Here is a 27,062-nt window from a genome sequence, read left to right on the forward strand (position 1 = left end):
GTAGCGCAAAAACCAATAAACTCTCCTGGGCCTTTGATGTTAATGTACCAGCATTGATGGGTTGGACGCGCGTTCCGTATTATTCCAGCAGTCTTTCAATATCTGTGAGTGACAGCGAAATTGAGCGCACAGAAATTGTATTAGCGTGTAAGCCATTACCAAAAAGCGGCGTACCTGCAGTTGATCAAATTATGGGAGAACAGCTTTTGATACACTGGCGAAAGCCAGATAAACCAATTGTTGATTCTCCCCCGTAATTGAACACAATTAGAAATTATTTATTCATTATTATCGTTCGATTTTTTCCCATTGCAGAAAAATATCCGCCCACGAGTTCGAACGGGGTGGGCTGCTAAAACCGATCGTGAACACCATCGACGGCACACCGACGTTCCTGAGCATAAGCCCACAAAATGAATCCTCAGCGGCGGGCAGTGCCCAGTGCTGCCCGAACGGTGTCGCGTACTGTGGAGCCAACCTGCGACCACTTCGCCTATCCCGCAACGAGCTCAAACAGCTCGATGAACGGGAGCTCATATTCGAGCTGGTAAGTCCTGTCGCTCGGCCAATCCCACGCACCGGGACCGGACGGGGGTGATACTGAAGCTTAAACGTACTAATCCTAATCTAACTTTTCAGGTGAAGGACATTTGCAACGATCTCGACGTCCGCTCGCTGTGTCACAAAATCCTGCAAAATGTGTCAATTCTGCTGAATGCCGATCGTGGCTCACTGTTCCTGGTGCAGGGCAAGAGTACCTGCGGTGGCGACAATACCAAAAAGTACGTATTATTATCGATGGGGCGGATGGATATCATTAGCAGCGCAAACGAAACCCCCCCCCCCCCCTCCACACTATCCAACAAGTTGGGAACCACACCGGCAAGAAAATGTCTGCTTCCGACGAAAACCGTTCTTTTGATTCGGGTTTCGGAACCGAAACATATTATTATTTGAGGGCGCGATCGATCACATTGACTTCTGCCGAAGGCATAAATTGGAAAGTCTATCCGGTTTATTTCGATGTCGATACTTCCAACATCATCATCGCGCGTCGGAACCCACCCGAGAACCGACGAACGTTGACTGACTTTGTGTGTTGCCTTGCGGCGATGCTGCCTTGCTCGTTTATGTTGTGCACGAGAATGCGATCCAGTAACACACGGGCGGCTGGCTCGTACACGTTCCCGGTATTGCTATTTTTGTCGGTGCAAAAGTGCTTTCTAATTCCTTGCGATGCATTTATCAATTAGCGGTCGGATTATGTTTCATTACATATAATCATGCAACCATCAAGGGTATTCGGTCGAAGTGACTTGTTTACTGCTACGTCGACGAACCGAGGGAAACCCAACGAATGTGGCCGGGGGGGGAAGATACGTCATTATTTTGTACACTTTCGGGCATATTCTTACAAATACTCGGCGCACCGAGCAGAAAATTTGCTGAGCCTATCAATTTGCCCACGTTACCTGCCATTGCTCCTTTTGTTGAACCAGTGAAGGAAGTTTTTTGGGGTGAAGCACGTGCGTGTGCTTCTTACTTCCGAGGAAAAACTCACACCTGTCAACAAGACACATTTTGGCGCTAGCTCGGTATGTGTCGCGTGCATTAATTAGTGTTCCAAGTGTCAAGTTCAGTGGCAGGAATGGCATAAGGACGGGCATTAAAAGTCTTAGGGACATGACACCCGGACCGTAGATATGAGCTACTGACGCGAACACGACAAATTGCTGTTACAGAACTTGCTGTGGATAATGTTGGAAAGTGTCATAAAAAACTTTCAGTTGATTTTCGAAACTCGCGATCGAATGCTTTGGGTATGCTGCTGCTAATAAACCAGCGTTGGAAAATTTGAATTTCTTGCTAAATCGGACATATTTGCAAAGCTATTTTTAGGTATCTACTATTTCTTCTTGGGTTAACTGGCTTGCCATGACATTCGAGAAGCAGTCCAATTTGATACCCGTTCAAAGCCGTTTGAATGAGTTACTGAACCTCTTCTCCTCATGATTTTACTTCAAATTTCTGATGAAAACCCTGCATTCTTCTCTGGCGACAGGCATTACCCTCGCTATCCAACCATGATTTCGAACACACTAAAAATAAATCCGTTTATACTCCTACAATATCGGGCAATTTTACCTAATCCTTCCATGATCTTCTGCTAAATTAATTTCGATCGGAATTCCGATGAAATATGGTCGGATATTTTTGGTGCTACCGGAACAACAACGTTCGCCCGAAAATGCTCACCGGCTGCTGCTGTGCACCACTTGAGACAATTTGTATTTGATTTCTAACCGTGTGCTGCGCTTTCGGCGTAATGTTTGGGCGCTATTATACTACACTCGAGCGGAATTCAATTCATTACTGCAAGCTCTGCCGAGAATAGACTACGGCGACGACGGCACCCAACATTCCTCGTGTCGGTATGAAGGTGGTAGGAAACGCGGCCGGAAGGCGTTTATCCATGACAGTTGGTAGGTTGGTTTGGTTCTTCGTAAACCGATGGCTCCAACCATGCTTTCGGGCGCACAAACAATCCATCATGCGATATGTGATGAACCTTACGTGAACCGTCAAGTACTCAGCTGCTCTCTAATGAAAATATATTCAAGACAATTTTTTCCCATTACCGCGCCATAGTACAGCAGTGCCAGCGGATTTTTTTTTTGCCCACTCGGTTCCGTTGTTTCAGCCGGAAAACAACGACGGTCCGTCGTTTGTTGGTTCCGTAGCTGCAAGCCACAACTGCCTGGCCGGCCCCCTCCAGCACCGGAGGAAGTCCTTGATATTGTGATGGATTTTTACTTTTCCTCTCGCATCGCACTCCGTCACAAAACGCATTCTCGGTGCTGTGTTTGTTTTTCCCTTTAAGTGCTTTTGTTGGTAGTAGCACATCGTCGTCCGTAGGATGGATGGGTACCGCAGGCCAAGCGTATGACATGTGGCGAATCCTACGCCCTACATCGTGTGTGACACAGCGCTGAAAACTCTGGCCGACCTGGTCGTCGAGCTGGTGGTGTTTTGTTGGCTTTGTTTCATTATAATTAATGTGATGTTTGCAGCATAAGTAATCAATTTTCATTTGGCAAGCACAGAACGACGCCACCTACCCGGAGGAGGCACACACCACAAGACAATGATGGGAGGCTACGGTCGTTAGGTGGAGTCGAGGTGGGGTTGGGGGTCCTGTGCTTTTGGGTCGAATCTCAGATGCCTGAAGATTGAAAGATAGTGATTTAATGTTGTTGTCCCATCGCTCTGCACGCTCGAAATTTGAAATTATCTGCCGAAAGGCCGCCACGAAAACGATCCCCTTTGTATGGTGGAGGGATATATTTTATTCATACGCATCGAAAGCTCCCCAAAGCCGGCCAGAGTTCAGGGGTTCAGCAGTGGGTTGGCATAATAAATTGGCACCGCATGCAAAAAGCACGGAACTTACCTGTGTCCGCATGGCAACCCGGGTGATGTAGCCGATGGCGGGATCCGTCATGGCTTTCAATTTCCGGTTTGCGGCTAATAGGCGGTGATAGGATTCCCGCCGATAATTTATTAATCCCCCCCGCCCGTTCCGCGTGATGGGAGCGTGTGTGAGTGCGTTTCGTGTTCGGAAATGCGTAGAATCGGTCATCGGTCAGATTCAGCGGGCAGCGATGCAATCCGACGAAACCTTCCTGACCCAGAGCACTTGGAGCATGATTCCGCCCGGGGTGATCCTGTAATCCGATTCCCTGATTGGGTTGCTACCAATTGCTGGCCGTGCATTTAAACCATCGCTGATTTATTTCCGTTTTCTTGCAGATGCTTAGTATCGAAACTGTTCGATGTGTGCTCTAACAGTACGCTCGAGGAGATGGAACAGCAGGACGAGGTGAAGGTGGCCTGGGGCACCGGCATCGCTGGACACGTTGCCGAAAGTGGTGAACCTGTAAATATACCGGATGCTTACCAGGTGAGTACCGTATCCAAGAGAATACGAGAAGAGAGAGAGAGAGTGGGATAGAGTTTAAGTAGCGCTGTTTATTATGTCCTTTGCTGCATAATTGATGGGTTGTTTGGACGGTTGGAAGGACGGGGTTGGGTTAGTTGGGCAGACACAACACAACTTCTGCTCCTCTATATATCTCTAAATCCAGCAAAAGCAACACCCCCCTCCACTAACACAATCTGACGAGAACCACCTGTTGGCGCGCGGGCTCCATACTCTCCGTGCGCACGGCTAGTGGCGAAGGTCTTTGTTTGCAAGTTCAAGCAATTCAACCTTTCCCCGTGCAAGGGTTTTGGGGGTTCGGCTAACAGTTTCACGGCGGGCATGGAATATTTATTAGCACTGCTGAACTCAATAAGAATTCATTTGTCCCCGAACAGCAAACCGAACCGCACTACCACCGGATGATGGTGGGCGGCAGGTACGAACGTCAGGAACAAAATAATCTACCAGAGGCTTTTATTTCGGATTTGGTTTTTAGTGTTGCACGTGATGAAAGATTTATTGGCTTATTGTCTTGCTTCGTACAATGGAAAAGGGATCACAATCGGTTTGTGATTCAACTGTTCCTTCTTTTTAGCTTAATTAGCACCGAATGTGCTAGCGCACCAGGTAGTTGCTCATGAATAGAGGATGAGTTTGGCTAACCTCTAGCTTTTCGGCATGTTCTTGACAGAGATACGTTGAATCCGTTGGTAATGTACCGAGCTCTCACGCAAAGAAATTCGTAGTATGGAGCGTGTACCGTGTCACTCACATTTGTTGGCAGTTGTACACAACTTTAGGCTTCTTCTTCTTCCTTGGCACTACAGCAACCTCGAGAGGTCTCGGCCTGCCATTGCTGGCTTTCTGTGACTTAATTTTACCCGTAGTAAAAAGTAGTCAGCCTTACGTACGGGTAGGCGGTCTGGATAGGATTTGAGCCCCGGCCCTGCTCCGTGTGAAGACCGTCACCGTTGTCGCCTCGGCCACCGGACCCCCCCATTAGCCCAACTTTAGGCTGCCCGGTAGTAAATGCGATAACGGGGCCGGTCTTCACACAGAAGGACCTGGGTTCAAATTTCATCTGGGCCGTTTCCCCATAATGAGGCCTGACTATCCAACTTACTTACTTATCAGGCGCTACAACCGCTTTGCGGACTTGGCCTGCTGCAACAATCCTCAATACCGCTCACGATTTAGCACTGTCGTCTGCCAATCCGTTATCCCGGCCGTTCTGGCGGACGCATCAACGCCATCACTCCATCTCAATTTGGGCCTACCACGCCTCCTCTATCCGTGTGGACGGCCTAAAAAGACTTTACGGGCTGGGTCGTCCGGTGTCATTCTCATGACGTGATCAGCCTACCGAAGTCTGGCGATTCTAATTCATTGCACGATGGTGAGATCATCGTACAGCTCGTAGAACTCGTCATTGTAGCGGCTCCTCCATTGTCCTTCCACACACACAGAAATGGCAGGCATGACCTTAAACTTCAATGTAACGGGGACTCTACTGTTATCTCCTAAAATTATCTGAACGTCTCAAATTCTCTGTAACTTCTACCGTATACTAATGAACTGCAAATTTACATTCGGTACTCTTTACATCACATTTATTCAACACAAAAACACTACTTGTTAGACGTAGTTTAAGCAATCAAGTTAGAAGTTAGGTTACACTTCAGTAAAACCAGCTACAATAAGTCTGGAGCGACTCAACCTAGTTGACGCTCGGGCTAGTGGGCAGATACTTGTCCGGATCAACGTTAGCCTCCGATTTCTCCATGCCCGTGTACTGCGGCTCAATGGTCTTGGTCATGATGCCAAGGCTCTGCTGCAGATGCCACCGGCGGGTAGCACGCAGCGTCTTTGCCCGACGAATTGCGCTGGCCAGCATGAACGCACAGACGGCTCCCAAAACCTGCACGAACGCGACGGCAACCGTACCGGTTGCGATCAGCACCGAACCCTGCGAGATCAGCCACGAGAGGCGCGAGTAGCAACCGTAATCCCGTGGAATGCATTCGCCATCGACCGGAGGAGCTGCACAGCAAGTTTCCGGGTACTCCATCACAACGCCGTCCGATGGCAAGAATTGTGCCCAATCGCTAAATCCATCAACACCGCAACATTCAAGCTGGTTCGGGAGGGAAAAGTTGGAACAACGATCAACATTGCTGTCTACGGTGTAAGCGACCCGAGACTTACCGTGTTCTGCAGCATATCGATCGGATTGCGGTAACCTTCCTGCTGCTTATAGTCTCGCATCGAATCGAAGATCTTCTGACGCACCATCATCTCCACCTGTCCGCGCATCACAAACGCGGTAATGGCTGCCGCCAGCTGTAACACAAACACGCTCAACAGCAACACACCATACTGCGGAGGGTAGGAAAGAAGATCGAGTTGAGCTCTCCTACCGATTGTTCACCGATGTTTCCCCCCCATCTACTTACAATGTTGATCATGGCAGTGCTTTCCTTCAGCGCACCGACACACCCGAACAGAGCAATCACCAGCAGAATGATGCCGATGGCAATGAGCAGATTCGGTGGCACGAAGAAGTGTGAGTCGATAAAGTTCTGGAAATCGTCGAACAGATTACCGATGGCCACAGCCATCGACAGCAGCATCGCGGCCACTACCTGGGGATGGGAAAGCGAGACCAAACCGGAATGTGTTTAGCAGCACACCTTCATTGGTGGTGGAACGTTTTCCTGACTCATCTTGTCTGTGCCTCCCACCTCGCTAAGTACAAAAGTCCCCGGTGAGGTGATGGCAAGATAACGACGCCCGATACGCATCGAAACACTCAGTGTCTAAGCAAGGATTGGTGGTGAAATTCCGCCGCAACACATCCGGTCAGCTGATCGAATCCGATCATATTTCAAATTGCTTGACCCCACACCTTCATGCACTTACCGCGAACGTAATGCTGATGACGAAGATCATGTACTTCACACACTTCATGTTCATATTGAGCTCGTACCGTTCCGACGCCATGTTGGGGGCTTTCTGACTCCCTGAACCGCTGCCACAGAACAAACGTGACTTTCTCACTCGGAAAAGTTTTGCTCCTGTGCTTGCCAAGGTCTTCAAAACTTGTACACCTCACACGATCGTCGTCGCCAAACAGTTACAGCAAGTGGCTAGTATTCTGGTACCGAACTGAAACGCAAATGGTGTCGCAGGTCCCAACGCTGTGACTGCTGTGGTACACTGGAAAAAAGGGCGACTGGTGTTATCTTATCAGTCGGCAAACAAAGATACCACCGGGTTTGACACCATTTGCTCGTCGCCCCGGGTTTTCTGACGCCGTAATGGTGGTGGTGGTGGTGATCACAATTACACCAGCGCGCGTATGTTCCTCCTTAATTGCTGAAGAATTGTTGTTCCTTTCGATGGTGCCCGAAGCCTCACTCACCTTATCAGCACCGTCCCTTGTTGTGGAGCATTGCCACACTGCACGGCACCACACAGGTGGATATTGTAGGGTGCAGGTTGGAAAATCGATATTACCGTCGCAGCATGGTATTGGTGACTCGGGGGGCCGAGGGGTGAGAGATTCTACCAGTATTTCAGTAGAATACTGCCCCGGAACCCGAAAAACCACAACATCTACCGGTCTCCTCCTGGTGGTGGGTTCGCATGGATGATACTCGGGTTCTTCTCCGTTCTGATCCATAGTTAGGTCATAACTTCCTTCACTAGAAGGCGCTAGTTTAGACAGAAGCATCAGTAGCACACATCAAAAAGCCCCCCCCCCTCCCCCTCACCTCCCAAAGGGTCAAATACAAACAAATAAAGCATCAAAAGTCTGTTTACTTCAAACTTTCTGTTGGTGGAAACCATGATTCATGGTTGGAATTCAAATAAATACAAACCTGCCATTGAGCCCTTTATCTTGCTCTACAGACACACACGCACACGCATTCATTAAGTGATAGAATGTGGGTGGGGGTGGTTTTGTATTTGTGTGTATGTGTGTGTTGTTCGTAGCTAGAGAGTGATAATATGAAACTCGCCCCATATAAAAGCAATTGCCTGGCCCATTCAGTGTCGCACGAAACCACTCAAACACACCATTTCATAATGCTAATGTGCGTTTCGCAATATGCCGCTAGCCGGTCGGATAAATCCCCCCTGGCAAAATTCATTTCATTTCACCCTTCCACTAACTGGACTAGTGAAAATTCTAATTTTACCCAAATCCACTCATTCTTCCCGGTTTGCAGTGCTGGGAGTAGTCTCCTATCTAAGCTCCACTCTAAACCCTGGCCAACTTTCCCATTAGACGGCTTACATCCTGTCCGTCCATTGGTTGCTGTTTTTCGTACAGCTCGACCCGTTTCGTACTGCAGCTGAAAAATCCCGCAATACACTACACCACTAAAGCTAATGGTGCACACGTTCTCGATGCACTTCCACCGGTACGAACAGTTCGGTAATCTCCCACTTCCACATAATCCAGGGAAGCTTCGGCTGCTTTAAGTCAGCGTACCACTTCTTGTCGTTGCTGTGCTGCCTCTGCTCTCCGCACCGGAGCGGTACAGATAGCAAGACACGAACCACTTGCCGAAGGATGGATGCATACTTTATTGCAAACCTTCGCTTCATTTGCTGCACACTACCACTACGATGTAACCAACTGGCCCTGGCGGTGACAAACGGTTTGTTTTGTTAAATTAATCACATAAAACATCATTAATGATTCATTACCGAACCCACACACCCGCTTGTTGAATGTGCTGTTTCCGGATACATTTTTGTTTATTAAGTTGCTTAAGCTGGATTCAAATACACCTCCTAATGCTATGCAAATATCAACCCGTTTGGTTTTGGGTCTTTTGGGGGCCTCTTTTGTTTATTTGTCGTGCGTGTGTGTGTGTGTGTGTGTGGGAACCGTTAGAAATGAGGCACCACCTGGTTCGACTTCGGCTCCAATTGGTCCTGAACGCGACGCAAAATTGCGATGGTGGTTTGTGGTTTTAATTTTCAATCCGCATTCAATCGTACATTTCATAGTTATTTTCCACCACGTCTACGGGCGTACCGGAATCACTGATTATAAATATGCTAATGAATGCATTGGGGTTTTGTCGGATGGGTTTTGTGGAAAATTTCGGACCAAATGAATGAAATAACCTATTGTTTGGATTCCGGTTGATGAGCAAATATCGGGTAAATTTAATGCGAACTGTGCGTTGCACACCATTATTTGCAACACGAAAACAATATCATTAGCGCATCTGGACTGTGTGATGATTTCCTGGAAAGGCGTCATTATCTAGCAGAGAATAAGGTTTTCCTTTTTAATCTAATTTTAGAACCTCAAATAAATATTCTCGTTCGATAGAAGAATTATGGGCACCCATTTTTGCTAGTATAAATTAATTTGCAATGGTAAAACCATATGGTTTCCGTAACCATTGTCCGTAGCTCCTACTTCCTACTACCTCCTAGCCCTGAATAAATCTGGGAATTTTTTGTCCGAATCCATAAGAATTTAAGTAATTAAAAAATATCTATGGATGCATACAAGTTTAGCTACGAAACAATATTGAATCACTGGTTTTTTGTTTGTTTTAATTTTCCTCTTCCATTTTATTCTCGCCCTAGGATGAACGCTTCAACCGGGAAATCGATGTACAAACTGGCTACCGTACAAAGGCGCTGCTCTGCATGCCAATCAAGGATGCGTCCGGGGACGTGGTTGGAGTCGCGCAAGTGATAAACAAACAGGGTGATCAGTGCTTCAGCACCGCGGACGAGAAGGTAAGCATTAGGCAGGGGGGGAGGAGGTGGTTATAGAAGGGTTCCATTCCACACTACATACACCCAGCCAGCCGAAACTTGATTAATAGTTGGACTGCGGGCAGTTGGTCGAGTCCGCATTTTCCTAAAATTCCTCCGGGCAGCTTTTAATTATGTGCGCTATCCATCAAACGTTCGCGAGTCACCGAAATCCGGTGACGCGTCTGAACTTTGATAATCAATTAAAATTAAATAACGAGCACATGTGCTAAATAAAGGGAGCACCGTCGAGAGGTGGCACTGGGAATAGTGTTGGGTAAAATTGTTTTACCGGCTCTTCAAATTCAACGGGTTTTGTTGTACTTGTTGAGTGTGTTTTCATTTCGAATAGCTGCGGGGAAAAAAAATCGTTTGACCGCACATGTTTAATTAGAAGGATAAAGGCTGCTCGTGCATGGCGGTGCACGTTTTTTTCATTTTTGGGTTTTTTTTGTCGAGTTCGTGTTTTTTTATGCACTCGTTTACTCTTACAATGATTGTGTGTCAGTTGCGCAATAAATTCAACTTTAGACTTCACTGATACGGCCACAATTTTCTGAAACTGGCCGTATTTTCACTGATAAGGCCACAAAGTCTGAATAGATGCCCCCCCCACTCACGGGCACTCATTTTTGCAACTGAGGTACGCAAAAGGGTATCTTTTTCAGACTTTTTACTATTATTATTTGTTTGTTTATTATTTTTAATTATTATAAATTATTATTACCAAAAAAATCACATTTTTGCTTGACTTTTACCTAAATTGAAGGAAACTTAGTTGCAAAAATGAGTGCCCGTGAGGAGCGGCGGGCGCATCTATTCAGACTTTAGCCCAATTTTCTGACTGGCAAACGTATCCCAACTGGTCAGAATAAATATTAATGAATTCGTCAATTATTTTTTGAATCGTTTCAACATTTGTTTACAGTTACCCAAGTATATTTAAATATTTTTGGCCCTCAGATATTTTTTAAAATAAATTTTTCGGATACTTTTGGGTTAGCTCCGATTTTTAAAATCTATTTTTCGACCATCTTTTGCAGTTAAAGTTCTATTATCTATTTAATGATGTGCGATTAAATGATTTGTAACAATTGCCCCCTGTGGCGGTTCGGTGGCCGAGGCGATAGCGGTGCCGATCTTCACACGACAGGACAAGGGTACAAATCCCATCCAGAAGACCCGCCTCCCCATACGCAGGGCTTGACTTTGAACTACTTTGCTACGGGTAAAATCAAGTCACAGAAATGGTACACCCGAGACGAGACCTTTCAAGGTTGCAGCGCCAAAGAAGAAGACCCCAACTCCTCTTGAGCAATCCAAAAATATTGGCGAATTCGTTAAAAAAATTGTGTGAAAAATTTCAAAAACCTCTGATTATCTGCCCAAGTCATTCTTCTCTGCTTTTTACAGTCTTCTGCTGCTTTTTTATACGATTCAAATAATCCTCCAGATGATTACAAGCAACGAAGTCTGACACATTGGTGCATTAAGAACATACTTGTACTTCAAGCGCAATTGAAATTGTTGGTTTAAATTCAATTTTCTGCTACCCTAATCAAATTCTAAACCGAGCGTTACTTTGTTGCGTATGAGTAAACTCGTTCTATGTTGCAACAATCAGTTAAAACTTTTTGCTTCGAAAGCCATCATCTTGCTTGCTCCGTATTATCCAGATCATAAGTAATATCGATATCCATCGCATGATCCATACTTTGTATAGTTGCTTCGTACATCGTCCAGCGTAACCAATAAAAACTGCTTTACAAAGATCGTGATGGTGGTTACTCATTCCGGCAACCCCTAAACAAATGCCGCATGCAACACAACCATCCACCGGGAAGGTACAGTACACGAACACTAAGACACGATATTACAGCAAACTTTACGGCATACCATTTGCGATCGGAACGGGTTGTCGGAGAAACGGGTGAACAAACCCCAAAAAAAAAAATCGGTCCATGCAACATTGAATCGAATATTTGGGTAGGGGTATAAATAATGTTACGATGCCCTGCTGGTTAAGCGCAACCGGCGAGCGATGCACCAGTAACGCATATTCGGGTGCTGTAAAGCAAATGTATTCCACATTTTCCCTGTTCGCTCGCTCGCTCGCGCGCGCGTTTGTTTCCGCAAAACAACTATAAATACAACGGAAAAGCTCGCCGTACCACGCTGAAGTGTGTGCAATTCGATTACGATTTTTTTCCTGTCTCCCCGAGCGAGGAATATATCATCGCCCGGATGTGGACACTTTCCGTCCGGGTTCATGATTTTTGGTGGGACAAAAATTGAAAAGCGTGTGAAAAATCATGAAATATTAAAATCATATCCCAGCGCACATGAAGTGCCGTTTCAGGCCATCGGACAGCTGCACTCCCTTGCCCCACTGCTGTCACTCGAATGCGCCCTTCCTTTTGAAGAGACGCAAATGCTGTGGATATTGGACGACGCGCGCACCGCACACGCGAAGGGCTTGGGTGTCATATAAAAGCACATGAATTGGCAAATTTTCACCAGCACCAGTGTGTGGCGCTGCACATTCAGGCGGAACCGAGCATGCGAACCGAAACCGAGATGAGATTAATGATGGGTCTCCGAAAAGAGCTCTCGCAAGGATATGCCCTCTGCTCCCGTCGAGAAAGGAGAAAGCATTGATGGGGAAAGCAGGGTAAGAGAAGGGTACGTTTGGTCACGTGGTGGGTGCAATTTATTTATCGTGTTTTGTGTGTGTCTGGTACTTCGCGAACGGAGGGAACAAAACCCGTTAACCGAATACTTGAGTGCACTCAAAGCGAATATTGTGTGCAAATTGTTTGAATTGGGTGTTAAAATCATGTTTTTTCCTTTCGGCGCACTCCAACGACCCCCTGCCCAAGGTTCACTTTATTATCCTCTTGCCCACGGTTTATGCCCGTGGATGAACAACAAATAAAGGACCACCGCTGGGGAGCAGTTTTAATTCGTTATTTACTTACTTGGCTGGTGCTATAACTGTTACGCAGTCTACAGTACTACACACGGTCTAGCGCCGGTCAATCTAATATTTCTTCCCGACACCCCATCACCCCGTCAGAAAATCTCTATTAGAACCTGCTACTTCGCCTCCTGTGTCTATGTGGAGGAACTAAAAAGACTCTTGGGACAGGGTCGTCTGGTGTCATTCTCATGACATGATCAGCGCATCAGATAATTCACCTGTGAGACAATAGTCATATTCATCTCAAACGAGCTCAAAGAAATCTTCATCATTGCAACGCCATTGTCCACACATACGGGGTCGAACATTCTTCTGGGAATGTTACTCTCGAACGTGTCTTGGAGATTTGTTTCACTTTTGGACACAGTCCATATGTCTATTTGGCCTACGTGAGTATTTAGATTGCGACACTCCGGAACATGAGAAAGTCTGCATCTTTCTGCTTTGTCATCAGCGTATCTCTTTCTCTTCTTGGCCTAACCACCTCTTAGGCCATGCCTGTCACTTCTGGCTTACTAGACTTAATGATACCACGTTGTTGGATAGTCAGCCCTCACTACAGGAGATCAGTCCGGATGGAATTTTAACCCCAGTCCTGCCGCATGAAGACCAGCACCGTTGTCGCCTGTACCTACCCCAGTAGTCTATGACTTCAGCGTGTCCTTATTCTTTGATATCTTATAGGAACAGGTCCCCAAAGTTTCTACCTCCAAGTCTCAGATAATTCTCTCTAGCACCAGGCTCGATAGAATACATCTCTTCCAGCTTCTTTAAGATTTACCGCATGGTGAAGATCTGATCAGAGTCAGACTTCCCGTTTCGGAATCCTCACTGATAGTTTACCCTTTCAAAGAACTTTCTCTTCTAACAGAATAAATGAACCTGTGTAGTAGCTGATAGAAATGATTTACCAAACTGTTAATCTTATAAATTTAACGTTCTGTATCTGCAGATATTCTCGTCCTACCTGCAGTTCTGCGGTATCGGGCTTCGGAATGCGCAGCTGTACGAAAAGTCACAGCTGGAGGTGAAACGCAACCAGGTGCTGCTCGATCTCGCGCGAATGATCTTCGAGGAGCAAAGCACCATCGAGCATATGGTCTTTCGCATTCTGACCCACATGCAGAGCTTAATACAATGCCAAAGAGTGCAGGTGAGTGAGCATACGAGGCCCGGCTTCATTCACATATTGCAGGGTAAAATATTTCCTTTTGCATCCACAGATCCTACTGGTGCACGAAGCGTCCAAGGGTAGCTTTTCGCGAGTGTTCGACTTCGAAGCCAACGATCTCAGCGGTGAGGACGGTGACGCTCGCACGAGCCCGTTCGAGTCCCGCTTTCCGATCAACGTCGGAATTACTGGCTACGTGGCAACAACTGGCGAGGTATTTCGGATCGCGACTGTATTTCTCATCCGATTGTTTTGACACATTTCTACCATTCCTCTTCCTCTCACCAGACTGTAAATATCTGCAACGCGTACGAGGACGATCGGTTCGATCCGAGTGTCGACGAAGGGCTCAACTTCCGCCACAAAACCATTCTCTGTATGGCGATCAAGAATTCATTAAGTCAAATTATAGGTGTAATACAGCTGATCAATAAGTTCGATGATCTTGTAAGATGTGGTCTTCTACGTTGTGGAAGATTTTAATGAGCCAGATTCCAGCGAACAGGAAGATCTCATTGTCGCTGCTTCTTCCATTTGCAGACTTTTACCAAAAACGATGAGAACTTTGTCGAGGCGTTCGCAATCTTCTGCGGAATGGGCATTCACAACACGCACATGTACGAGAAGGCAATCATCGCCATGGCAAAGCAGAGTGTCACACTGGAGGTGCTGAGCTATCATGCCTCTGCGACCATCGATGATGCGTACCGGTTACGGGTAGGTTCTCAAACTCGCCTCGAACGAAATTTTAAGAAGTAACGAGTGTTTGAGATTTTTTCTTCTCCCCCCCAGCAACTGAAAGTGCCATCGTCAGCGTTCTTCAAGCTGCACGACTTCAAGTTCGACGATCTAACGCTGGACGACGACCACACGCTGAAGGCGTGCATCCGAATGTTTCTCGATCTGGATCTGGTCGAGCGGTTTCACATCGAGTACGAGGTGCTGTGCCGGTGGTTGCTGAGCGTCAAGAAGAACTATCGCAACGTGACGTACCACAACTGGCGGCACGCATTTAACGTGACGCAGATGATGTTTGCCATCCTCACGTCGACGCAGTGGTGGAAAATCTTCGGGGAGATTGAGTGCCTTGCGCTGATCATAGCGTGCCTGTGCCACGATCTGGATCACCGTGGGACCAACAATTCGTTCCAGATCAAGTACGTACGAACGATCGGACCGGAGAGGATCCCCTGAAGTAATAGCTTTTTGTTTTTAATTGCTTGTCACTAGGGCATCGTCACCGCTGGCTCAGCTCTACTCGACGTCCACGATGGAACACCACCACTTCGACCAGTGTCTGATGATCATTAACAGTCCCGGCAACCAAATACTGTCCAACATGTCATCGGAAGACTACAGCCGTGTGATACGCGTACTGGAAGATGCCATCCTCTCCACCGATCTGGCCGTTTATTTCAGGTAGCTATTACACTGCTCACTGCTCCCCACAAACAACACTCTTACAAGATATTTTTTTGTCTGCCCAACCCAGGAAACGTGGAGCGTTTTTGAATTTAGTCGAACCGACCGTTGAAATGAGTTCCTGGCAGGCGGAAGAACCGCGCTCGTTGCTGCGTGCGATGAGCATGACCGTCTGCGATCTGTCCGCCATCACGAAACCGTGGGAGATAGAGAAGCGTGTCGCCGATCTGGTCAGCTCGGAGTTCTTCGAGCAGGGTGATATGGAGCGGCAAGAGTTAAACATCACACCGATTGTAAGCAGAGACACGGGTGAAGGTGTGTGTTTTGGGTGTCAAGGTTTTAATGGTCTTCTTCCTTTGTCAGGATATAATGAACCGTGAGAAGGAGGATCAATTGCCACTGATGCAGGTTGGCTTTATTGATTCCATCTGTATTCCCATATACGAGGTAAGTAAGCAGCCAATCAAGGTTCGTTTTTTCCCCGGAACTTATCCTATTATCTAATTTTTCTTTTGCTCATGCAGGCTTTTGCAACCTTATCGGACAAGCTGACCCCACTGATCGACGGTGTGCTGGAGAACAAAAAGCACTGGATCGAAATGGCCCAGAGTGCGAAAGATGCGTACGCAAACAATAATAATACGAGCGAAAACAATAACAACAACAACAGTAAGGGCCACTGCACGGAGGACCACACGGAGGAACGCAGCCCGCCGGTCGGATCGCCAGCAAGTAATGGAACCACGCGTAAGCTTTCCCTTGAACCCGATTGTACTGATAGTGGTCACCACCACAGTATAGGTAGCCACGAGCCCGCCACTAACAGTTGTAGCATACAGGAGAAGATCGTTGGCCGGTTGGGTGTCGATCTCGCTTCGTCGCCACCGTACGCCGACAAACCATCGTTTCTGGTGGTCGGCCAGAAGGGAAACGGATGGGTGAACGGGGACAAGGTACGGCTCATACGGCTGTCGTCATCGGACGGTAAAACGAGTGAACTGTTGCTGGACGATCAGCGGCCAGTGGACGAGGTGGACACACTGCTGGACTAGGCGCATGGAGACCCCAAACAAAAAGGACCAAACGGTTTGATGAATGTGACTGAACACGGTGTCGGCTTTCTGGAGCGCATCCTGTCGAGCATATCCGGCCCACCCTGTAGCCTTGCTTTCTCATTACTTTTAAAGCCCCCGTTTTCGCACAACCCCTGCCTTGACCTGTCTCAACACAACGGGGAGGCTTTTCCTTCAAACGATATGTGTCACGATGCAGTGGTTTGGTTTGGTTTCAAATTCGCATGGGAGGGGAGGTACGTTTTTGAGTGTAAATATTTTAGATAATTGTTTGTTACATTGTTGCAATGAGGGGCCCCAAAATCCCTCCACAGTACACAGTACACCCCCTGTCTCGTCCCGCGTACAGTCTCCCGATTTATTATGCCTGTGCACAAACTATTTGTAATTATTCAGATTAATTGTAAATGATTAACGACCAGCCAGCAACCAATTTCTATGCAGTAGAGATTTATTTTTTAGTAAACCGTACATTTAGAGGAAAATGATAAAAGGATAGAAGGAGAAGAGGAAGAAAAAGCAAACAAACAAGGAACCATAACTTCAGCACTAGTCAGCAGAATAATTATTTAATGTTAACACTTGCTTGAGAGCTCGGTGTAGAAGGATCTCCCCGAAAAGCAGAAAGGGAAATGCAAGAAAATGAGTCCTGATAGAGACAGAGAGAGTCCCAAAGTCGTCGATGATCTTGAGAAAACAAAAAAGGAAACAATGTTGCACCGATATTCTTACTGCTAAGGAAAAACAAAAGAAGGAAAAACACAAAATCCGGAAGGAGTATTACTTGTTCTATGGACCATTATCTTTATGTACTTGTATATGAGAACAAACACCACCATCTGTTATAGCTGTTCTGCTTATTCGAATCGTGTACCGTGTAACAACGTGCTCACGCTGCTTCTTTGAGCCTCACTCCCTTGTTGGCAACTTTTTTGGACCGCTGTGGATGATGATGTCCTGTTACATAGCATTTCAACAGCAACAGCACAGCACCAATCAACCAATTTTTGTAGCAAATGGTAGTAATTTATTGTTAAAAGAACACTCTCACACACACAAACGTCCCATAGCAATCCCGGTAGTAGTAGTAGTGGTAGTCAAAAATCAAACGAGACAGACGAGTGAATCCCTTGTCCAGGTGAACGTGATGTTGATCGTATAACGTTTCTTCGGTGTGTGTGTGTCATCAATCAATGTGTGGGACCCCTATACATATATGAGTCGATGTGTTGGTTGGTGTATATTTGTGCGTGTGTATGAAAATGTGTTTTGGTTTCCCTTCCCCCCGCCAAACAATTTGCTCGAGAAAATGCTCGTTTTAAAGATTTAAATAATTTATTCTTTTTTCTCTCACGGTTGCTACACTACCGATTAAAGTTTCCCGATACGCACATACTTACACGTAAACAGTAAAGAAAAAAAAACATTGAAACATACCATTGCGACGAGCAAGCAAGCAAGCAACCATTATCTATAGCAGAAATGGCTTATAATAAAGTGTACTATTTTTCTGAACACGATGGCTGAACATCGGGGCTCTCCAGCTTGCCGTAAAAAGTGTCACATATCCGAAAGTTTGCGTAGGTATGCGCCCTGTGGTTATACACGAGAGAAAGCATTGCTGAATCTAATATTCATAATCTCTCGGTTCTACGGTCGGTAACGTTGGCATCCTCTTGGTTTTCATTAGAAAAAAGTTAAAAAAAACTACTTCAAAGCGGTGCTTTATCAGCCACAAAGGACTTCGTCGTGCAAACGACTCAACCCGCAAAGGAGCCGTTTTGCTTCTTTGTCTCAGGGAATTCCTCCTCCAAGAGCTTTCATTTAAAAAAGTCCTCTCGTCTTAGTTTAGCGCATAACAACTCACAAATTTCGTCCAAAAGTCGTCCAACAAGACAAAAGAGATGAGATCTACGAAGGAATCGTCGTTCATATACTAAGAGCTAGAACCTCTAAGTCTTGTTCTTAGTATAGGAGTTAGATGCCTCTTCGCTTAAGACTATTTTTTTCCCCATAGACTTTTGTGTTGCTGAGAGACCTCGCCGTTAAACCTTCATATGTTAAGAGGTCGAAAAGGCTCTGTGGGCCAATACTCATCTACCAAGAAACCATGCCTCAGGGTCCTCGTCTAACAATAGACGAAAAGGCCACATCAACCAACAGATTTGCTAAGCAAAGAGGCAATATCTTCTGAGGGGCCTCGTCGTCTAAGCTGCCTACTCTAAGCGTCCTTGAAGTTGAAAGAGCTTTACCTATTAAAAGACCTTATAATCGAACAGGCCCCGAGTTCAATAGCCCAATGGACCTTGTCTTATTAAGGGACACCAAGGTCGTACATTCATATGTCAAGAGATCTCGTAGGTGATCCTCCACCTCATAGAAACCTCTTCTAACAAGAGATATAAAGGCTTCCTCTACCAAGAGCCCACGAGGATGAAGGGAATAGAAGAATCCACCAAGAAGCAGAAGTTAAAGAGGCCTCGTCGCCTAAGAAGTCTTTCAACAACCAAGAAGCCTCATCTTTTCTTCTTCTTCTTCTTCGGTGGCACTACAACCTCAAAAGGTCTCGGCCTGCCATTTCTGGCTTTCTGTGACTTGATTTTACCGGTAGCAAAGTAGTCAGCCCTACGTACGGGGAGACAGTCTGGATGGGATTTGAACCCCGGTCCTGCCGTATGAAGACCGACGCCGTTGTCGCCTCTGCCACCAGACCGCCTCGTCTTTTAAAGGAACTTTATCGTCCAAATAACCTTTTCCTTAGAGAAGTCTTGTTGAACTTCCGGCTCATACTTTTATTCCAGTATTGGGGTCCTAATTGTCAGCTTTTTAATTCTCAAATTTCAATTAAATTACTTCAAGATTCATAAAAATAGCATTATATCCTCACAAACTTATTTAAACATCGTGCAATTTCCATGAACTCGAGCAAAAATGAGAATGTGGCTTTTTTAAATAAACTCACACGTTCTAACCACTAACGCCATCTAGCGGAAAAGCTCGAAACCTTCCGAATGGAAACCGGAACCGAAAGTTTTCCAGCAACCGCTACCACCGCACAGCACAGAACGGCCTAGTGGGCCGTGCGCAGGATCGAACCCACACACGCGCGCGTTCCCATTTGCATCATCAGGTTATTAACTTGTTGATCGAGTTGAGTGTGTGAGACCCCGTATCAGGCTGTGCTGAATCGTCGGAGCACGGATCTCTCTATCGCGCTTTTCCCCACCCTGCCTCTCCGCGTCCAACACGGACAGTCACGAACCAAGACCCGAACGCGAGAATCTCTCACGAGGGGCTCTCGCCGAAACGCATCGGAGATGGACATGGGTGATGGTGATGGAACACCTACGGGACGATGGGGTCGGTGTCAAACCCACGCATTATTACGGTGTCCTCTCTGCCACTCGCGGGACACGACACGCGTTGTGCATCCTGCAAAAGCCGCCTTGTTTGGGGAATTGCGCCTCACGCAATACTTCTCCTTCGTGCACAACATTGTCTCTTGGTGGTAAGTGTTAGCTTTTGCGTGTTTTGCTCATCCCTTAAAAGCTTCATCCCGAACCTGGCTCGGTTGTCCTTGTGGCGGTGAGAGCCACGCACTCTCGCCGCTCTCGGCTGCTGTTATCTCCTACGCGCGATGATAGGAAAGGTCCTTCGGTGCACGGCAAACGCTCGCTTGGCCTTCGCTTCAGTCGAGTTTTGGTCGTTCCGGGCGTCGGAAAGACGGACCTTCGTCGGTGCTCGTCTGCGTCGTTCCGGCAACATCCGTCGTTGCTCGCCCCTGCAGTGTCAGTGTCTGGTGGAGTAGGTGTAGGTCGAGTGAGTTTTCCATTAAGTGATTTTTTCCGCTTCACGGAAGCTTGGGCTGCTCGCAAGCCCAGCTAGCTCGCCCTTAAAAACAGTTGCCAATGGCCGAAACCTAGATTTTCCTGCCCTCGGCGGACGCGCTCTGTTTAAGGCGAATCTCTAGCCTGATCTGCCCAAAGCTTTCACTGACCTCGTGATCCACTGTTTGTGCTGTTCTATCCGAGTGTGTGTGTGTGTGTTCCTAGGCTCCAATAAACCATGGCAAAGTTTTGTCCACAAGTGTAGGAAAAGTTGCTTAAAATTTTCATCGTGCTGCATCATCAATTTTCATCCGCTTTTTCGGTTCGGTAAAAGTGATAGTGCCACTGGCTCGGTTTTCGGATTGTTTCTGTCCGTCTGTCTGTTGCGTCCTGAACTGTGGGGCCACGAGTGAAACAGTTCCGCTCGTGCAGCAGGGCAACCGTGCGCGTTGTGTAATATAAATGTATATAGCTCCGATTTCGATTACTCTAGGATGTCTTGCTTCTTTCCCTATTTCTAAGGTGCTTCGTCGAACGGTGGCTGCCTTGCAGGAAGGGGGTGCTGATTGTGCCAAGTGTGCGTATGTGCGTGGGTGGGTGATATAGATAGAAGTGTGGGTGTGTGTGTGCGTACGTGCGTATGTGAATGTTCCTGCTGTACGGCCCGTAAAACCGTGGCAAGCATTTTACGTCGCCAGTGGTTCGAAAAGTTCGAGAAACAAGCAGAAGCAGGTGGTATTGGAAGCTAAGGACGGGAAGATTATCCTTCGGGACGCGTCCGCCGCGTAGCTGCTCGCGTTGGCTGATGAACATTCCGACCGATGCTTCTTCCCCGGCACATCCCGGTGACTTTGCTCCGCTTCGCAGGCTAAAGGTAAGGCATCGGTTAAGCTGGTTGTGGGACAAATTAATTTATGTCCGCGTAAGTAGCGGAAAGCTTGTCGCAAGTGAAAGGATTTTCTGCCATTGAGTTAATGCATAGTACACACGCACCATAAAGAGCTTCTGCTGGCGAAAGGCTTTCGATGGAAGAGAAAGAAAAGAAGCAATTAACAATCGCGACGCGCGTTTAGCAGGAAGCAATCAAATCGGTGTAAACATTGAATGTATTCTATGCGTTAATATTTGCGTACATGTAAGCCTCTTCATATAAATTTTAGCAATATTTTAATTAAACATTCATGATAGGTTTCACTGAAATTTTATTTAAAATTCAATGTAGTGATATAAATATCTATTTGTTGAAAATACAATTTAGTAGATCGTGCGTGTGAATTACAAATTCAAAGAAAATAGCTTAGTTAAAACTTGTTTTGACGCAAAATATTTTTTTCTGTCCAATAACAAACCCGAAAAAAATATATATTGACTACGATACATATTAAACGATCTCAAAAAAAAATCATTCATCGAATAACACTGGCTAGATGCGCTTACACTATTGGGAATAAATATAATGACATTGCTTTTTTTAATTACAAATTATTGTTTTAAATTCATAAGGAAATTTTATTCAATTTACAAGTATTACTCAATCTGTATTCAATTTACTTTAAAACTTAACAGAGAATCAAAAGTTGTATTAGTTAGTTTTCAGTACTTAGTATTGGCCCGGCCCGGTGTTGGAGGCGACAACGGCACTGATCTTCATACAACAAGACCGTGATTAAAATCCCATCCGGACCGTTCTCCCGCAGTAAGGGCTGGCTACCCAACTACGTGGAATCTTTACGTCTTGTAGGCCAGAAATGGCAGGCATGACCTAAAACGTCGTTCGGCCAAAAAAGAAGAAGATTATTTAGTATGATGACTTATCGTCCTCCTGTCGAAGATGGGGTTTAGTAATGCAATTTTTATTGAAAAAATACTATACAGGCAAGGTATTTCAGTAGATATAAATTTAGAAATAAGAGCTTCCATAACCTTTCGATTAGTTCTTTAAATACTGAATCAGCACAAATATTGTTCGCTTGATAAAACTTTAACCATGCAGGGCTCTTTCATTTGTTTTACGTTAAAGGGTTGTTTAAAAAATTAGATGATTGTATTTTCGTATTTTGGTAAAATTTGAGGCTTGACAACTTCGCAAAAAGAGCCAATCAAAAAACTATGGCAATTTAACCTTTAACGAACAAAATCTCACATGAGCATTTCGTTAGGTTTCTGGGATCTGTATATAAATTCAGCTTGAAGGCGTTTTCGGAAAAAATAGGTACAATTGGGCAAAAAGACTTGTCGAAAATATTGAAAGCAAAGGAAATTATTTGCTCTGTCTGTTGGCAAACAACATGTCTTAAATATATTTCCACCAGTGTACCTCATACACGCACGCATCCACAACGATGGTTTGAATCGGTACAGAGGGAAAAATTTCCACGATTTCCAATCTTTCCCTGCGGACAAAATACAAACCGTGATGCTGTTAAAATAATGATTTCTGGGGGAATTTTCCCAGAAAAGTTCCCCTGAAAAAAAAAACCAACCGTCAATTTCGTATTTCACCAATCGCATTGAGAGCCACGAACGAGTTAAAATTGTTTACAACGAGCGGGAAATATGCTAGGTTTTAGACAAGTAAAAAAAGGAAGCTTTCTGGCACAAATATTTAGCCTAGATCAAACTTTGCACCGAATGCAAACAAAATCACGCCGGCCCCCAAAAGCACTCGAGCTGTGTGAGCAGAGAGAGAGACCGAGTGATTAATGAACGTTTATTCTAAACGGCTTTTCGAAAAACACTTGAAGAAAAACGTTCGCTCGGTCGTTCTCGCAGACAGGAACACGTAGATACCGGCCGCTCGTGGAAGCCTCCTCGTACTTTAAGTGGGGAAAAAGGGGCTTTTCCCATGTCACTTGCCGCAAAACGTTCTCGCAAAACCGATCCCTTAGGGAAGCCATTTTTGCTACCACCCTGATCAACCTCCCCCCCCTCCTTGGTCTGGTCTTCCTCCAGGGCTCAATTGATGGCACGGACTTTTGGGATGAAAAACAGGCGAGAAAAACAAACAGCAAACACTTTTGCTCCCCGTTACACGTGTGCGTGCGTGTGTGAGGGGGTAAAGTGTGCTTGAAAAACGACCGAGAAAACAACAACAACTGGAGGATCCTCTGTGTGTGTGTGTTTGTCCTCATCCGACGACGATGTGGATGAGGGACCGATGTGATGCTCCATGTTTATGATTGATATTGCTCTACATTGGAGCTACTACATGGGTAAGGGGAAAACTGAGGCAAAAACAAATGGGAAAAGTCAAAGTATCGGGCTTTAAGTACTCCAAACGGTGATTTGCTTCCATCCGGAGGAAGAAAACTTTTAACATTAGCTCAGTGCAATTCTTTAAAAAAAAACATTTTCCCAAACTTTCCTTCCAAGTTGCAATAATAATCATCAGTTTTTTTTATCTAATTTTATTTGCAGTCTGCAAAATGGGTCATCCATTTAACATTAATCAGCTTCCATTAGTGTTCCACTTCGCCATCACTTTCGCGGAGAAAAAATATAAATCATCCACCACCATCATCGCCTCGGTATTGACCACCTACTTATCCACTGATACACGCGTGGTTCCGTACCAGCTTTTTTGTTCATTTCGTTCCATTCGTTCATTTCGGAGTGGTAATTTTATTAGCACATTCGGCACACAGAGAGGCGAATGAAGTCTCAAAGACCCAAAGCCTCTATAAATAAACGAAAAAAAAAAAATTCGGCACACAGCTTAGGCACGGCACGGGGATGTTTTGTTCATTCTGGCGGGCATCCTGACGGCTTTCAGGGGGCTTCGCGCGAGAGCAATGATGCGATGATCGGTTGCTCTTTCTCTAATCTTTCGCCTCCAACCGCAGGCTGTTTGGCTTTGTTTGGGAAGAAGCTCCTGATACTTAATTATGCTTTCCGCGAACCTGTTAAAAGCTAACAGAGCCAGCGCATCATGCAACAGGCTGTTTTCGGCAGGTAATTCATTCGTTTGTTTTGCCACTAGCGTGTGGCGTGTGGTAAGAGACTATGCAAGGTGGAAAAAACAATAATTTTCTATTCGGTTTTTGCCTAATTGGGGTAATTAAAATTTTCACTTGTTAAACGCGAAAACAGTGCCGAAACACTCATAAAGCTTCTAATACTGGCTTCGAGTAAGATTTTTAAAACAGGCCGTTTTTGAAGAATTTTAATTGGATGATCCTGTGTTCTAGCGATATCCTCTGCTTTTGAACGTCTTTCAAATAGTATTAGTTATGGGAGGTCGTCCAAGGGGCAGTCCGGTGGTCGTGACGATTACGGCGCCGGTCTTCACTCGGCAGGACCAGGGCTCAAATCCCATCCAGACCAGACCGCCTCCCCATACGCAGAGCTTACTACTTTCCTACGGGTGAAAATCAAATCACAGAAAGGCCGAGACCTCTCGAGGTTGTAGTAGTGCCAAGGAAGAAGAAGTCGTCCAAAACATTTCTCCTATCTGGGGTCAAAAGACAGCACTGATGTTGAGTCACGCGCAAGGGTGCTGGCTGCCAACCGGTCATACTAAAGCCTGAGAAAACTTCTCCACTATAAATACCTGTCGCGACAGACGAAACTGGGACTGTATAGAACATTTATAGCCCCAGTACTCACATACGCCTCCGAGACATGGACTCTGTTCAAAACTGACGGAAACCCTCATAGCTGTGTTCCCAGGTAACAAAATTGTAATGCTTTCTCGCTCTATCTAAGAAACAAGTGAACCTACCAAAGCGAGAAAGGATAATGATTTTGTTACCTGGGGTTCGAAAGGAAGATGGTCAAAAGGATTCTTGGCCCCGTATGTGTTGAAGGACAATGGAGGAGCCGCTACAATGACGAGCTCTACGAGCTGTACGAGAGAATTAGACTCGCCAGACTTCGGTGGGCTGGTCACGTCATGAGAATGACACTGGACGCCCCAGCCCGTAAAGTCCTAAAGACGGACAGAGGAGGCGTGATAGGCCTAGGCCCAAACTGAGATGGAGTGATGGCGTTGATGCGTCCGCCAGAGCGGTCGGGATAATGGATTGGCAGACGACAGCGCTAAACCGTGAGCGGTATCGAGGATTGTTGCAGTAGCCCAATACCCTGAAGCCGTTCTAGAGCCCGCTCTATGGCGAAAATAGTCCAAGAATTGCAGTAGAAGTTTTGTTCGTATCCTTGAATCCCTGGGCGTAAAAGTTACAACTCTTCAAGTCCAGTATTTAGTGAACAAGCTGCTCATAAGCTTATTCAAAGCTGCTCATGTGATAATCATTCAGAATTAGTGGCTGACGGCGGCTATAAAAAAGTTCTTCTTTGATGATGAGCCCATCGTTGTTTAGACAAACTTACGGTTGGCTCCAGAAGCGACCAATAGAATTTTACGGTTGAACCTTTATTAAAGAATCTTATCTAATTATTCTGGATATAGGACGGAGCTGCTACTCATCTCCAAGACTAAGAAAAACACTCAAAAAGTTCCAACGATTATTTTTAATACAATCAAGTCTATGGTTTTGTTCCTAATTGCCTCCCAGACCCCAGGACGGTAGCCTAAAAGCAGCAGATCTTTTTGCGGAAATTGTTCTTTGCGATCCGAATTGAGCTTATTTTTTAAAGGAAAACGTTAACCCAACAAAGAGCACAGCAAAACGAATCTATTTAAAGCGAAGTAACAGACGGTATCATTCGCTTCTATGCTTCCATGCACCGGTGGCAACAGGTCGGTCGTGTCATGCTCAAGCAGACCATCGTGGCCGATCGTGGCCGTGGCTAGCATTGTCTGTCTGTCTGGTTTTGTATTCCAGTCCAGCCCAGACCAGCAGCTAGGCAATTTCTGTGCCCGACATGTTTGTTGGACCGTTGCCAACCGTCCGACGAACGGCCGGGTTTCGAGAATAGATTGAGGAACGGAACATCTTGCACGAAGCATTTTTTGGGCAATCCCAACGACAGCAGTTGTTGCTTCGTGCAGTAATTAACAGCATTTATTAGGCGGCACGTGCGCTTGCAGTGATTTGTGCAGATTAAATCATAGTTCGTGACAGCATAAGGGCATGCAGTAACACTATTAAGGGATTTCGAGTATCATTAAACCGCGTGGCAAGATTGGGGGTAGAGAAAGGCTCATAACTTTTACAGCGCTTGATGTCGGTCATAAAATTGACGGTTCTCGATCTATGTAGATAATGGTGGTTCCTAGCTCGATGACATCTTGGCAAAGTCAAAATCAAAGCGAAAACCATTGTTGCTCGAAAAGTTTTATGACTAGAAAAGTCATAAGTCAGTCACTTTATCTGGTTATCGGCTTTCGGTACTATCCTGCAACAAAAGAGACATAATAATTTTATTTAACAAGGAGGTCGTAGATTGTTTCAATAACGTCCAAATATCCAATTCTTTTGCCTGTTTCATTTTTCAACTTCCGAAAATTAGTTGCCATCCTATATTCTACTCTTCCTCGCTCTAGATTTAGGTATAGGAGATCTGGGAATTTTGCTAGACTCATACCTTATACTTAGATCGTCATGTGGACGAATTAGAACCTAAAAGACGACATCAGAATTCACTTCAAAATCTAGAAAATTGTTTCAAGGTTTTTTTTTTATTTCAAACCAATTTATTGATGTATTATTCAATAATGATCGATCTTCGATTACTGTTCAGTGATTTAGTCTCCAAAAGTACTAAATGACACCATACCGTACGATGGTTTTCCTTGTGGGGTCAATTAAGATTAACTGTCTAGGCCAATAGGACTGAGAATCAATGCGACGAACACGAAGTACCTGCTTCCCGGAGTCTCTGACTGTGATAGAGCACGGCTCGGAAGCAGAGAATT

At 45.7% G+C, this 27,062-nt stretch overlaps 3 protein-coding genes across 17 annotated transcripts in view; 2 read left to right on the forward strand and 1 right to left on the reverse strand.

Moving 5' to 3' along the window:
* LOC118510105 (dual 3',5'-cyclic-AMP and -GMP phosphodiesterase 11) overlaps positions 1-17,938 on the forward strand; it is a 79,568-nt gene extending 61,630 nt beyond the window's left edge. For 7 of the 10 annotated variants that reach the window (XM_036051567.1, XM_036051562.1, XM_036051569.1 and 4 more), the window contains 13 exons: positions 316-547; positions 640-782; positions 3,811-3,961; positions 9,599-9,754; positions 13,705-13,905; positions 13,976-14,137; positions 14,212-14,370; positions 14,464-14,640; positions 14,716-15,080; positions 15,154-15,342; positions 15,416-15,638; positions 15,709-15,792; positions 15,870-17,832. In XM_036051567.1, the coding sequence (XP_035907460.1) occupies positions 316-547; positions 640-782; positions 3,811-3,961; positions 9,599-9,754; positions 13,705-13,905; positions 13,976-14,137; positions 14,212-14,370; positions 14,464-14,640; positions 14,716-15,080; positions 15,154-15,342; positions 15,416-15,638; positions 15,709-15,792; positions 15,870-16,397 (2,770 nt within the window). In that variant the 3' untranslated portion in view covers positions 16,398-17,832. Of the gene's footprint in view, positions 1-315; positions 548-639; positions 783-3,810; positions 3,962-9,598; positions 9,755-13,704; positions 13,906-13,975; positions 14,138-14,211; positions 14,371-14,463; positions 14,641-14,715; positions 15,081-15,153; positions 15,343-15,415; positions 15,639-15,708; positions 15,793-15,869 lie in introns of all 10 variants that reach the window. The other 3 variants (XM_036051570.1, XM_036051561.1, XM_036051560.1) reach the window with 3 other exon arrangements.
* On the reverse strand, positions 5,565-7,193 carry LOC118510106 (CD63 antigen-like). Its single transcript, XM_036051572.1, has 4 exons — positions 6,902-7,193; positions 6,436-6,624; positions 6,188-6,358; positions 5,565-6,116 (listed from the first exon to the last, which is right to left on the reverse strand). Exons 1-4 carry the CDS (start codon positions 6,980-6,982, stop codon positions 5,700-5,702), a joined length of 858 nt encoding a protein of 285 aa, XP_035907465.1. The 5' UTR covers positions 6,983-7,193; the 3' UTR covers positions 5,565-5,699.
* A 2,156-nt stretch (positions 17,939-20,094) lies between the features above and the next one.
* LOC118511266 (probable G-protein coupled receptor CG31760) overlaps positions 20,095-27,062 on the forward strand; it is a 61,949-nt gene continuing 54,981 nt past the window's right edge. For 4 of the 6 annotated variants that reach the window (XM_036054136.1, XM_036054140.1, XM_036054138.1 and 1 more), the window contains exons 1-2: positions 20,095-20,237; positions 20,768-21,119. The gene's annotated coding sequence lies outside the window, so the exon portion shown is untranslated. Of the gene's footprint in view, positions 20,238-20,738; positions 21,120-27,062 lie in introns of all 6 variants that reach the window. The other 2 variants (XM_036054137.1, XM_036054139.1) reach the window with 2 other exon arrangements.

This window comes from Anopheles stephensi, chromosome 3 (assembly GCF_013141755.1).
Source record: "Anopheles stephensi strain Indian chromosome 3, UCI_ANSTEP_V1.0, whole genome shotgun sequence".
NCBI lineage: Eukaryota > Metazoa > Arthropoda > Insecta > Diptera > Culicidae > Anopheles > Anopheles stephensi.